Source organism: Pseudorca crassidens, chromosome 3 (genome assembly GCF_039906515.1).
Source record: "Pseudorca crassidens isolate mPseCra1 chromosome 3, mPseCra1.hap1, whole genome shotgun sequence".
Taxonomy (NCBI): domain Eukaryota; kingdom Metazoa; phylum Chordata; class Mammalia; order Artiodactyla; family Delphinidae; genus Pseudorca; species Pseudorca crassidens.
Window position 1 is genome coordinate 76,603,732 of NC_090298.1, and position 14,000 is coordinate 76,617,731.

Here is a 14,000-nt window from a genome sequence, read left to right on the forward strand (position 1 = left end):
TTGAGCAAGGAGGGGCCGACTGATACAATTAGGCACAACTGGAATGCCCTGTATTTTCTTAATGTTCTCAATGCTTGCCCCAGTATGAGGAAACCATTTCCTTCTTCTTCATGAGAATATGACCTTTGGTTAACTCTTTTCTCTTATAACCCTCAATAGATAGTATGTTAACTATGTTGTTAAGCAACACAAGGTAAAAATGATGCCCTGGTTGGTAAATTTCATCTAGACTGGGAGAAGTAGAAACACCTGTTGGGAAGCCATATCTTTGGGCTTCCTGACTGTAATGATGCTTGTAACTGGGCATGTCCCTGGAAACTATGAAGTAGTTACAAGAGATACTAGCTCCTGTGAGAAAGGAGGCTTTTATACCATAGAGGCTCCCACACCTGCTCAATGCGATCTTGTCTTTTTCCATCTGCGCTGTGTTACCTGGTAGCTAAGGAAGATATCTCCCGGATGGCTGCAGGGGCGGCTGCATGGGCTGCAGCAAGGGGTAGCTGAGGCTGTCTTGCTGCTGAACTGTGGTTCCCGCCCTATATCCTCCTGAAGAGGTGTCAAGTGTGGCCTTGGGTAGTCTTGTGGATAGTCTTGTGGGTCTGATGTTTACTTGAACCTAGGGGGTCAAAATGGGCGTGGAATATTCTTTTTGGGGATAGGGAAAAGTTTTCAAAACAAAAAGAAAAGCTCAGTCTACCCAAGGTCAGTTTTATATCAATAAAGTACTACTTTTTGATATGCAATTACAGGTCCCATTGGGGTCTAGGAGTGGAAGCATGTTCATACTTATGCACAAGGGATGACGCAATGGCTGTCAATAAATTTACTTCTGGGAACATTTTATTTGTAGTTTTAAAACACTTTTTATCAATTGGAGATGCTTTTGGTGCATGCTCTGTAGTATTTATTGATTGCAAGGTTTTGAAGATTTGCCAATGTCTTCACTGTCCCTAACATATTTTTCCCCTCAGGGTAATCATCACCTGATGACCCTATTGCCTGATGCTTATGTGATCACTTCCAACAGGAGATTCTACTCTTTCATTCTGGTATGATTAGTTTCTGTAATAAATTAACCAGAAGCATTCCATCTACCACCAATGCGTGGCCTCTTTTTTTCGCCTCCTGCTTGCCTAAAGGTTCCCACTGTAAGCTAAAATTCAGACATTGTGTCTTTCGTTAAAATTAGAAAGTAAGGGTCTTCCCTGGTGGCGCAGTGGTTGAGAGACCGCCTGCCAATGCAGGGGACACGGGTTCGTGCCCCGGTCCGGGAGGATCCCACATGCCACGGAGTGGCTGGGCCCGTGAGCCACGGCCTATGAGCCTGCGCGTCCGGAGCCTGTGCTCCGCAGCGGGAGAGGCCACAACAGTGAGAGGCCCGCGTACCGCAAAATAAATAAATAAATAAATAATTAGAAAGTAAGTCTCAGAAGTTGGTGGAGAAGATTGTTGAGGCTGCTAAGAATAAACCCATGGCTGAGGTTTCCAAATGTAAGCTGAGATTGCCACCGAGAGTAAATACCTGACCAACTGAGCCAGTGGACTTGAAAGTCAGGATTTCCAGGACTATTCTGGTCTAAAGACAGACGACTTTGTGAAAGGAGACTGCTAACCCAAAATCAGCAGAAAAAGAAATAGCACCTTGTAAAAGCAAAGAGACATATCTAATTGTTGTTATTTGCTTTAGAATATTGTTGCTATTATTTTTAATGGTTTATTTTATGATAAGCACTAATAAAGCCCCATAGACCTTTTCACTTTCTCTCTAACCCCAAATTTAGAAGACTAATTTAGTGCTAATTAGAATGAAGGCTCTCTCTTAAAATAATATTAATTAATGGGCCATACATAACCTTATAAAGGTTTGACTATATTAAACAGTTTACCAATTAGGAATGGGTTTACATTTTTGGTACAACTGTGCCAACTGACCTGTCAAAATTTATGGAAAGGGTAATTTTGTATACTTTATATGATCTAATTTCAGAGAATGTGTAACTAAATTCCTGAGACTATTTCTCCCTATAGGCACAATGCACTGAAACCCATGAACACATAAAATTTCCTTTATCCTTACACCAAGAAGGAGCATATCCTTTAAGAAATCTAAATATGGAAAACTATGAAAGCAAGCTAATTAACCTCAAGTGAATTTAAGGACGGTGTCTCTAATAAATGGAACTCAGAGATGCACTTTTTTTTCTTTTCGGTACTCGGGCCTCTCACTGTTGTGGCCTCTCCCGCTGCGGAGCACAGGCTCCGGACCCGCAGGCTCAGCGGCCATGGATCACGGGCCCAGCCGCTCCACGGCATGTGGGATCTTCCCGGACCGGGGCACGAACCCGTGTCACCTGCATCAGCAGGCGGACTCTCAACCACTGCGCCACCAGGGAAGCCCAGAGATGCACTTTTAAAATGAGTTAAGCTTAAAATCATCCTTTATTAATAGAGGCTGAATTAAATTATACTTATTTTAAATCAAATTCATCTATAAATAATCAAATCATTTTTAAAAAAAAACCCACCATTGTCAAAGTCGATGCAGATTCTGAAGAAAATATGACACATATTGATTGGCCTTGTCTATCAACTCCTGAGAACAGTGTCAGGTATTATACACAGTGCCTTTCCTGGGCCTTTTTACTTTTCATGGCAATGTATTTTTTTTGTAAAAGTTAAATAAAAATTGGTCCCTCTTCCAACCTAAATATCATTAAGCAAAGCAAATTTGTAACCATAATAGCAGAAGAGATAGCACGTTTAAAAGTGAACCTAACTTTGGTATGTGTGGTATGACTGCATTCCATATGTGGAAACATCACCTTCAGAGTTTCTTCAGAAACTTTGCATAGTACTTGCTCTGTGTCTTAAGGACTTCGGTTACATTTGGTAAAGGATGGCGCCTCTTTGGAGAAGGGCCACCAGACCCTTTGCTTCTGCCTCAAAATAAAGGAAGCGTTAAGACTAGTATAAAAAGCTTCCTAGGAAAAATGTGTGGTCTTGGAGTCATTTACAAAATCTCAAGATAGAAGTTCATTCTTAAGATTTAGTAATTGTATGGCTCTAGTTATATTAACATGAAGCAAGGAAATCTTTGGGTGTCAATGAGTGATTTTTTTTTTTCATCTATGAAAATAGGACAGGAAAAACACAACAGAACGTATATGTTCTGTAGAAGCATATAAGTATATATGATGTATAGTAGATATACATTATATAATATATATAATGTACATATATATACATTATATATAATGTATATATACATTACAAGTCCTAACCCCTGGTACCTGTGAATGTAACCTTATTTAGAAATAGTCTTTTTGCAGATAAAATTAATTTAAGAATCTTGAGATGAGAACATACTGGATTTAAGGCAGGCCCTAAAACCAATGACTACTGTCCTTATGAGAGAAAGAAGAAGGAGATTTGAGGCTTGGAGACACAGAGGGGGAAGATGGAAGCAAAGATTGGAGTGATGCTGCCGCAAGCCAAGGAATGCCTGGAGTCACCAGAAGCCAGAAGATGTGAGGAAGAATTCCTCCCAAGAGATTTTGGAAGGAGTGTTGCCTACCACAACTTGACTTTTCTGACTCTTGGACTCCAGAACTGAGATAATAAATTTCTGTTGTTTTAAGCCTCCAGGTTTGTGGTCATATGTTAAGGCAACCCTAGGAAATTAATACATCCTCCACGATACAAATTTCAAGGAATTAAGTTGTAGGGAATTGCTATCACCAGACATATCTACACGGATTGCTCTTTTTTTCTAACAATACAAATAATCTTGTCAAGACATGACTTTCAAAACGTGACAGATGATAATATAGTCCTGAAAAGCCCAACCCAATTAAAATAAAAATGGCAGTTTAAAAGAGAACTACATATGACAGTTGTCAAAGGGCTGCCAGATAAAACAAGGAACTCAGTTAAATTGGAACTTCAGATAAACAACAAATAATTTTTTAGTATAGGAGTACTCCAAATAGCACATGAGAGATACGTATGTATCTATATTATTTATTTTTTATTGAATAAATTTGACATGTAACATTGTGTAAGTTTAAGGTGTACAGCATGTTACTTTGATGTACTTATATACTGTAATATGTTTGCCAATGTAGTGATATTTACCACATTACATAATTATAGTATAATATTATTATCTATATTCATTATACTGTGGATTAGATTCATGAGATATATTTATATTAAAAGATAATGGGTTATCTGAAATTCAAATTTAACTAGGCATTGTGCATTTTTTATTTGCTAAATCTGGAACCCTACAATTGCAGCAGAGAGACTGCACAGTTCACTCAAAGTCACACAGCTAATAAAATGTTGAGATTGGCTTTGAAATTATGTGGTCAGATTCCCTAGAAGGTCATGTACTTTCTAGTCCATCAGGCTGCTTAAAGCAGGTATAATAAAACTTTGAAAAAGGCAGTAGCATTCCAAAAAGCTACCTGGTTGTTCTGTAAAACAGGTTATAAAAGTGGAAGAATGACGGCCAGTTTTGCCTGTTGAGCCCACCTCAGTGCCTATTACATATAAAGATTCTGAAGATGCAAAGTTCAGACAACCTTCTGGCGATGGTGGGGATGGGGAAATGAGTTTTCCCTTCCATTATTTTGTGCAAGGGTGAGATAGGACATGGAAGGCATAGGCATTTTGGTTTTGCTAGGCAGTAGGTGAGGGTATCAATGTAATAAATGACAAGAGAGTGTAATTTCTGCTAATTCTAATAGTTACACAAATATTTTTGCTTACATGTACCTTTTTCCAAAGTCCACACGGCTCCTAGTCATCAGCAGCCTTAAAATCTCAATAGGTTTTTGAACCCCCCTCACCCAGTTGATCTCAGATGCTACTGGACATTCTCCAAACCATCCCTCCCATTTTCGTTTCCTTCTCCAGTTCCACAACCATAATCCCCATTCAGGCCCTCAAAATTATATATCTATATATCTACATCTATATCTGTAGATATATAAAATTCACAAATCTGAAGGGACCCAATGCTATCTATCCAATCATATGCTTAACACCAACTGTTATTTACAGGTGGGTCTATGATAAATTTTAATCAATCCCCAACTTAACTCAGGTTATGATAAATTTTAATCAATCCCAAACTTAACTCAGGTTGTTTCCTCTGTTTATATATCTCCTCTCATATCTACCAACTAAAAACTTCATAAATGCAGGCATGTGAGTCAGATAGGGAAGCTGGATTACAGTTTGCATTTTAAACACTTTGGGATATTCTTCACTTCTACAAAGTAATATTTTCTCTCCCATATTTCTTAAGAACACGGCCCTCTCATTTTATGTTTAAAAAATTCCTATTTTGGGCAGAGGCATCTGGAGAGAATAAATTGCTACTACAAGAAAGACAGTGGTGCATACACAATGCCATCCAGACTCACAACTGTGGAGACACGGAATGGTGGAACAAGACTGTGCATGCACTGCCTAGAGGGCAGATGCTACTTAGCTCAGGTAACTGGCATCATATGTTGCCAGAGTTTGCCTGATGTTTTCTCATGATGACATTGACTTTATGCATTGTTGACAAGAATGCCACACAGGATGTCCCTTTCTCAGCGCATCATATCAGCAGGGTCATCACACCTGTCTGTTTCATTACTGCTGATGTTAACTTTGCCCTTGGTTAAAAGGATGTCTTCCAAGTTTCTCTACTGTAAAGTTACTTTTTTTCCCCTTTGTAATTTATATGTATCTTGTGGGGAAATACTTTGAAATGATGCAAATATCCTGTTTCACCTCATAATTTTGCACATATAGTTTTAGCCTCAATTGATGATTTTTGCCTGTAATAATTTTTTTGTTGTTGCGGTATGTGGGCCTCTCACATGTTGTGGCCTCTCCCATTGCAGAGCACAGGCTCTGGACGCATAGGCTCAGCGGCCACGGCTCACGGGCCCAGCCGCTCCGCGGCATGTGGGATCCTCCTGGACCGGGGCACAAACCCGTGTCCCCTGCATCGGCAGGCGGACTCTCAACCACTGCACCACCAGGGAAGCCCTGTAATAATTATTATGGTGTTGTAAGGTGATTTCTATTTTCCTGTCTATATTTGTTCATTAGAATTCTACCACAAGGAAAAGCTTTACCTTATCTCACACCTATTTATTTATTTAATTATGTATTTACCAGTATGAAATCATAGATATTTATATTATTCTATGGGGTATAATCCATTATTACCATTATTTATTTTGTTGCTGAAATCGTCCCAGTTTTGATCATTAGGAGCTCCTTTAAGTTGGCTCCTATTTCATTCTGACATTCTGACATCCATTTTTCAGTACTTCCTTATTTTCTGGCGCTGCAAAATGTTCCAGGCTTATCTTGTCCTGTCCCTGCCCCAGATCTGCAGTCAACCATTTCTCCAGGAGCCCTGCTTACTTTCACTGGAGGAATTGTATTTAGAAACCAAGATCTGGGCCAAAAGTATGTGGATTTCTACTTTGTCATTACACCTTTGTGATGACGTCTAGGCCCTCTCAGCAGAGAGATCACACACACACCTCTATCCATCTTAATTGCTATCTATCTGTATATATATTAGAAACCATCAGTTCATACCGATACCTTTCTAACACCACAAGGTGCATTCTAGCTTTCCCCCATTCCATGTCTTTGGCCTCTTTCTCCAGCAGTAAGAAATCTGACTCTTCCTATCTACAATATACTTACTTAGTTGCTCATTCCTAGCATATGCAGTAAGTACTTTCAGAATTGAAAATCATTCTCTGAAGTACATTATTTATATATCGTTCTTTTTGTCTTGAGTCTTATAGTGTATAACCCAAATATGTTTTTACTTAATCACTTAGATTAGTTGTTTTATTCCCATTCCCCTGAGGTGTGATTATAGATATCAACAGGATGCAGGAACCTATCTATCTATCTATATATCCATCCTTCCATTCACTCATTCAATTCTTTCTGTAACATTGCCATGGTTAAAGAGTTAGAACTATACAAGAAAGTTTACTTGTATAGTGACAAGTATATTGTTGACATTCTTGTCAACAATGCATATAGGACTTCCTCCTTACCTTTTTTACCCCATTCCTATCCCACATTCTGGACACCTGTTCTTACCGATATTGTGTTATGTTATCGATCTCATTCATTTCTGGATTTTACTTCTGATATTCCTTTTTGTAGAAATGAACAGATAACGCATAATCCCTTATACTCCCTCCTTTCTTACCTAAAACATTTCATAATGTTGATACCCTTTGCACTTTGCTTTTTCACTTAATAACATGTCCTGTAACACTTTCCATATCAATTCCTAAAGATTTTCCTTATTTATTTTACAGTTGCATATTATTTCATCATGTGGGTGTACCATGGCTTATTTAACCACCTCTTCTATTTATGGGCATTTTATAATGACAAAAAATTCTGCAATAAATAATTGTGTGCATATGTATTTAATATTGTTGGGAGGACATATCTAGGACTAAAATTTTGATCTCCTGATGCCTGGTTCAATTCTGTTTTAGATCAAATGTTGTAATGTAATGTAATTAAGATTGCTCTGAAGACTAAAAAATGTTTTATAAATACAGTGAAATAATACTATGGTAATAGTATTATTTTTGTCCTCCAAGCTAATTGTAACTTCTTTTTTTTTTTTTTTTTTTTTTTCTGCGGTACGCGGGCCTCTCACCGCTGTGGGCTCTCCCGTTGCGGAGCACAGGCTCCGGACGCGCAGGCTCAGCGGCCATGGCTCACGGGCCCAGCCGCTCCGCGGCACGCGGGATCCTCCCGGACCGGGGCACGAACCCGTGTCCCCTGCATCGGCAGGCGGACCCTCAACCACTGTGCCACCAGGGAAGCCCCTGTAACTTCTTTTGAGACCAGCAGTTCAATTCCATAAACATTTGTCCTCAGCTACTAAAACCGATGGTGAATTTTGAAAATTCCCCCTGTGTTTAAATTCTAACATTTCTAATCATACCTTCATTCATTAAGAATATTCTGATATTTACTAGTTTGTACTTAAACATTAAATCTATTATTTGTATCATCTCTAATCTTACAAAACCCACTGTTATGTTACTCATTTTCTCTAGTTTATTTTTGTAGAGACAGGAGATAAAAATTACAAATTATGGTCTTATTTGGTTCCTTTCCCTGCCTAAGTATGGATGTCAAAAAAAGTGGGAGGAGAAAAACAAGCTCCTGTGATTCCAGGAGGACTCTGCAGGTCGTCTGACAATGAGTTAGAAGCTCAGGGGCTCTCCTCCTTCTTAGTGGGAGGAATTACACCCAAATTCAGCTTCCTTTAGGAATGTAGGCCCTCAGATCTCCACATCCCGAAGCAGTGTTATCTCAAAACGTGCAAAAGATGCTATACGGTCTGGTTAGGGTCTATCTTTTGTCCTGCCCCTAACCAGGGTTCAAGGAATAATTAACGTACCCCAGGTAAGTTCATCAGGAGATTGCCTTGTGATATGGAATCCAGGAACTAAAGAGTATTTGCCTTGTCTTTTCCTTCATCATGGACTACAGAGACCTGTTTAATCCACCATGAGATTACTGCCAGGTCCAACCAAGCCTCAGAAAATCACTTGCTGGGAATCTCCAAAGTTTTGGTGAGATGTTAGTCCAAGATTCTGCAGTTTCAGGGGATTCAATGGAGCAAATCTATGCAGCAAAAAGTATTTCAGGTCTGTGAAAAGATGAATTCTGATATGGCTTCAAAAATGTGCTTCATCTACTTAACTGATTATGTCACTAATTATATATAATGTAGAGTCTAGTTTGTCAGAAGTTTGGTAGGGACCTTGCTGTCTGGGTTGGGACAATTCAGAGTTTTCAAACTTGCATCATAACCTCTTCCTCTACGGTCACAGGAGTCAGACGATATTTCGAGCCACATCATTGAACCGAAACTTCTAAAACTGATATTATAGTTGACTTTTTTTTAACTTAAGAAACCACAAGGAAAACAAAGTTTGTCAAAAACACAGAGAATAAGCTTCCAGGTGACATTTTTCTTATGTTCTTACCTCCTCGATCTCGGGCAGCTAAACTCTGACCCCTTCTTAATGTAATGTCCAATTGGTACATTCCGGGAACAGCCAAGGGGACATCTGTATTACTGGTTCCAGCAGTATTTATTTTCTGAAAACCAAGAAAAATATACAAAATATTAAATTTGTTATCTCTATTTTATTTCCTCCAATGGGGGACCACGTGTAGCTAAATGCAAACTCCAAGAATTAGTCAATGTAATAAATCATCTTATGAATTCACACAGCATCATAATCACACAGTTCTCTGAAGGTTTTGAAATTCATGAAATTATTTAGACTCAAAATGAAGACACAGTAGTTACAGGAGTTCATGTTTTAACTCAGATTAGAATAACACATAAAACACGAAAAACATTTCCCATGGAAAGTCCCACATAATTCAACGAAGAAAGACTAACAAAGAAATAGTGTCTGAAGTAAAAACACAATCAGTGATGAATGGAGAATAAAGGTATGGGTAACTGAGTTGAAAAGTAAAATGATTTATTTAGGTGACTTTGTTGATTCATTTATTCATGCAAAGGGGCTCATACTGATGGATTACACATGTCTCTTTTAGTCCCTACATAAAATATGATGCAATTATACAGAAATAAGTTCAACCAGCATTTTGACAGTACTTGCAAGAAATAAATTCTCAGTAGGGCTAAATTCCTAATGCTGCTTTCTATGGACTAAAGGTGCACAAGCTATTTCTAGAACTAAAAATCTTTGCAAGCCTACCTCTATAGAATATCTTTAGCGACAATATACTAGACATTGAGTTATAAATGCACTAGCAAGAGGAATAACTATTATTAAAACAACATAAGAGAAACATAGAGTGAAAATTTTACAGGTCATATTATACTTTCTGCCACGTTGAATACAGCAGGAAAACTTACTTTTCCTTACACGTTTGAGGTGATTTTAAATGCTTATAGTTTTTTTCCAATTCAAAAAGAAATATACTTTTGTTTTGGAATAATATGCATGGATAAGGTAAAATAGTAGATACCATTCCAGCTCTTTAATTCTATAGTTTACATGAAATACAGCTAGAAAGCAGTTTTTTTAATGTTTCAAGACCAAGATGAGGAGATTTCCTATGGGAGCAATTATGATTTAAAATAAGAAGCAGCACAACTCTGACTGATAACCTAAACTTATCATTTCTCCTCTGGTAGCAATAAAAAAGAATTCACTTTTTTTTTCATGATATCCCTGTTTCTATGAATGATAGCACCATTCCCCCAGCCACTCAGGCTAGAAATCTACAAGCATTTCCCTCTTCCCACATCCAAACAGTTGCCAGATCCCATCCACTTCATTTCCACATTACATCTCCTGGTTGTCTTTTTCTTTTAATTCCTTTTTTCTTTCTTTTCTTTTAATTCCGTTAACCAAGAATTTGGGTCAGGCCTTCAAACAACAGAGGAGTAAAAGGTAAAATGATTTTCTTTCACTTTCCTCAGACATCCAACTGCCCCACCTCCTTGGGATTACCAATTTTGACAATTTAGGGTATATCCTTCTACATTTTGAACGTCTTATACAAATACACATACATACAGGTTAATTTTCCTGTGGTTGGGTTTCCAGTTTTTGTTTGAGCAAAGTATTACATTTTGCTTATTATTTCACAATTTATTTAACTTAAGAAAAATATCATGGGCACTTTTCTAATCAATACACATAGATCTATTTTTTTTTTTTTGAGGTACATGATTTTCCACAGTGTTGGGACTTCCATAATTTCTTCAATTATCTTCCTAATGATGAACATATGGGTTGGCTTCAGTATTTGCCACTGCAAAAGAACTTGTGCTTTTATTTCTCTTACAGGATGAATTTTTCCAAAAAGGTTTAAGTAGTTCACACTCCTACTGAAAGTGCGCAAGTGTCTATTTCCCATATCCTAGTCAGCACAGGATGTTACTAATTTTCAAGTTTCGTGGGCAAAATCATTATCTTTCTTCAAAACACATTTCCAGCACTATGGTAAGGTGTCTTGAAACTAGCATAGATGGTAAGAGAGTGATAGCTCTTCACTGGACCACACAGATGATTCCCACTTGGAAAGAGGAAGCCAACCGATGTCTTCTGAATGCCTTTTCAAAGGACAGTTTGTATTTGGGTTTAACTAATAAAGCAAGATTTAAATTAAAATCCAGCAAACATTTGTTAAGCTCCTAGTATGTTCTAAGACTTTCTTGAGGCTCTATTTTATATATATATATATATATATATATATATATATATATATATATATATATATATATATATAGTTTCAAAATAAACAAATCCACTAACAAATATTAAATGTAGATTTATTACTTTCTAAAAAATGGAATAAAATCTATAGGAAAGTAGAAATTTTCTGCTGACCTTGCATCCTCTTCTAGTGTTTTGGCAGGTACCTTAAAGGCAGAAAAGTTTGAATGCTCAGGTATCTTTATTTTTTGTAGCTTTCACTGCTCTATTCAGTGCTTCTTGAAGTTTAGAGCGAATAATTTACAGAGCACCTGGTTTAACATTTTAAAATGTATACTACATGAGCAAATTAAGGAATTTCCAAAGGTAATTTTAATTATACCAGATTTTCCACTTTCGCTGTTTGAGAATTCAACACCTAGTTAAGAGATGACTTCACTGGACTTACATTTATTGGCTTTTTAAAGCCTGAATAATATTCCATTTTGTGTATATGTATGTGTGTGTATGTGTGTGTGTGTGTGTGTGTGTGTATTTATAGATCACATTTTCTTTATCCATTCCTCTATGACAGGCATTTAGGTTATTTCCATATCTTGGCTATTGTGAATAATGCTGTAATAAATGTGGGAGTGCAGATATATCTCCAAGAAACTGATTTCATTTCTTTTGGATGTACAGCACCTTCCCCATCTGTTCTCTATGTATTCCTATCCAGCCTTCAAGGACCATTTAATTAGCACTTTATATATTTCTTGTCCATTATCACATTATATCTCAAAATGTCATATTTTCCAGTTTAGATTGTAAACTTTTAACAACAGGGAATAGGGTGTTTAAGCATCCAACTGAACACGAAATGTGATGGAGACTATGAGGATAGACAATGTCTTTGCGGGCATGTGTGTCTAGCTGAGTAGACACACACATGGGGATCTATAACAAAGTTGGCTACTCCATGGGCACTTTTTTGTCTCTCCTCTCCTGTGCCCGTGTATGGCATCTAATCTGTTTTGGCACCTTCTATCAAAAAAAAAACCGTTCTCAATACAGTGCTTTAGGCTGACATTAACAATTGATCAAAATTGCACTTAAAATGAAACCCTGTCCACTCGAGAGCTATCCTTAAAGACAGACTGTGTGTGATATAATGGAGTTATTAAGTCATTCATGAAAGAAGACCAATTATTGTGGGAAAAGAATTAGAGGTGGCTTCACAGAGATGACAATAGAGAAGTCTGAAAACAGGAGTAGGACTTTGACAAGTAAAGATTTGGAAGAAGGGAGGAGGAGAAAATCAACACAAGCCCAACGGTGAGTAGTCACAAGAGGGTGTGTCATTGGATTGTGTGAGAAATAAGGTGGAAAGGAAGACTGATATTCAGTCATGCCAGCCTGAGAAGAGTTTCAACCTGTGGGCAACAGGAAACCATCACGGGCTCTTGAAGAGAGAAGCAGTATGGCCAGGACTCATTTAACAAACATTTATCCCCTACCTTTCATGTTTCCTGTTCTGGACTAAGTGATTAGATTTCAGAAAGGAGGAAATTCAGCCTTTTATCTCTGTAGGATGGATGAGAGTAGAGAAATCCTGTGGATACAGGAATTATTTAAAAGATTTTACGACAGTCCAGTTTAAGTCACAAGGGCCTGATCTGGTCAGTGGAAATGGAAATAAAAGATGAATTTGAGACATTGAGGAGAGTCAATCAACTGAATTGTCAACTGTCAAGATGTAGGGGATATGGGAAAGGGATGGATGAGTCACACAGAAGTTTGAGCTGAGCTCCTGGGAGATTGGTATTGTCAGCAGCAGAGAGCAGAAAAGACAGGAGGAGCAAGTTCCAGGCCACCCCTGTGTCAACCTCCAAGGATACCCCCAACTCCAGCAAAAAAGAAAGTCAAGAACTTAAACAGATCTAGAGATACATCTCCCCTCAGGCTCAGTGAAATGTTTCCAAGAAGAAAACTGGATTATGGAGGGATACTAGAACTATAATTTTTATGGGTATAAAGTCTCTTTTTCAAATGTTTATTAAGTTCTCAAATGTAAGGATGTATTAGGAAAGATGTGTCTGAAGTACCAGGCACTCACACAGCTCTACAACAGACTTTGTCACTTAAAATATTTTTTATGTTTTCTCAGATTTAACATTTATTTAGTGACTATTATAGGAAATTTGAATACTCTTCCCCTCGCTAAACTGCCATGTCCCACATTTAGATGGGTGCTGCTATTTTTTTAACCACTTTACTGAGGTATGATTGATATATAAAAAGCTGTACGTATGTAACTTATACAACTCCATGAGTTTGGGAATAAGTATACACCTCTGAAACCATCACCACCATCAAGGTCACAAATGCATCCAACCGCTTCCAAAGTTTCTTCCCACGCCCTTTATATTATTATCATTTGTGTGTGTGTGTGTGTGTGTGTGTGCGCACGCACGCGCATGTGGTGAGAATACTTAACATGAGATCTACCCTCTTAGAAAATTTTAAGTATGCAATACAGTATTTTAAGCTATAGGCACTATGCTATATAGTGGATCTCAGAACTTATTCATCCTGCGTAACTGAAATTTTGTACACTTTGACCATTACCTTTCCATTTTCTCCTCTCCTCACAGCCCCTGGAAACCACCATGCTACTCCCTGCTTCTATGAGTTTTACTATTTTAGATTCTATATGTAAGTGAAATCATACAGCATTTGTCT

At 37.7% G+C, this 14,000-nt stretch overlaps 1 protein-coding gene across 15 annotated transcripts in view; it reads right to left on the reverse strand.

Moving 5' to 3' along the window:
• The window catches only part of MCTP1 (multiple C2 and transmembrane domain containing 1), a 541,379-nt gene that overhangs the window by 302,838 nt on the left and 224,541 nt on the right, over window positions 1-14,000 (reverse strand). For all 15 annotated transcript variants that reach the window (XR_010942040.1, XR_010942041.1, XR_010942042.1 and 12 more), the window contains exon 2: window positions 9,060-9,174. Coding sequence is in view for 12 of the 15 variants with exons in the window: in XM_067731247.1 (XP_067587348.1) it covers window positions 9,060-9,174 (115 nt within the window). In the remaining 3 variants the exon portion in view is untranslated. The remainder of the gene's footprint in view (window positions 1-9,059; window positions 9,175-14,000) is intronic.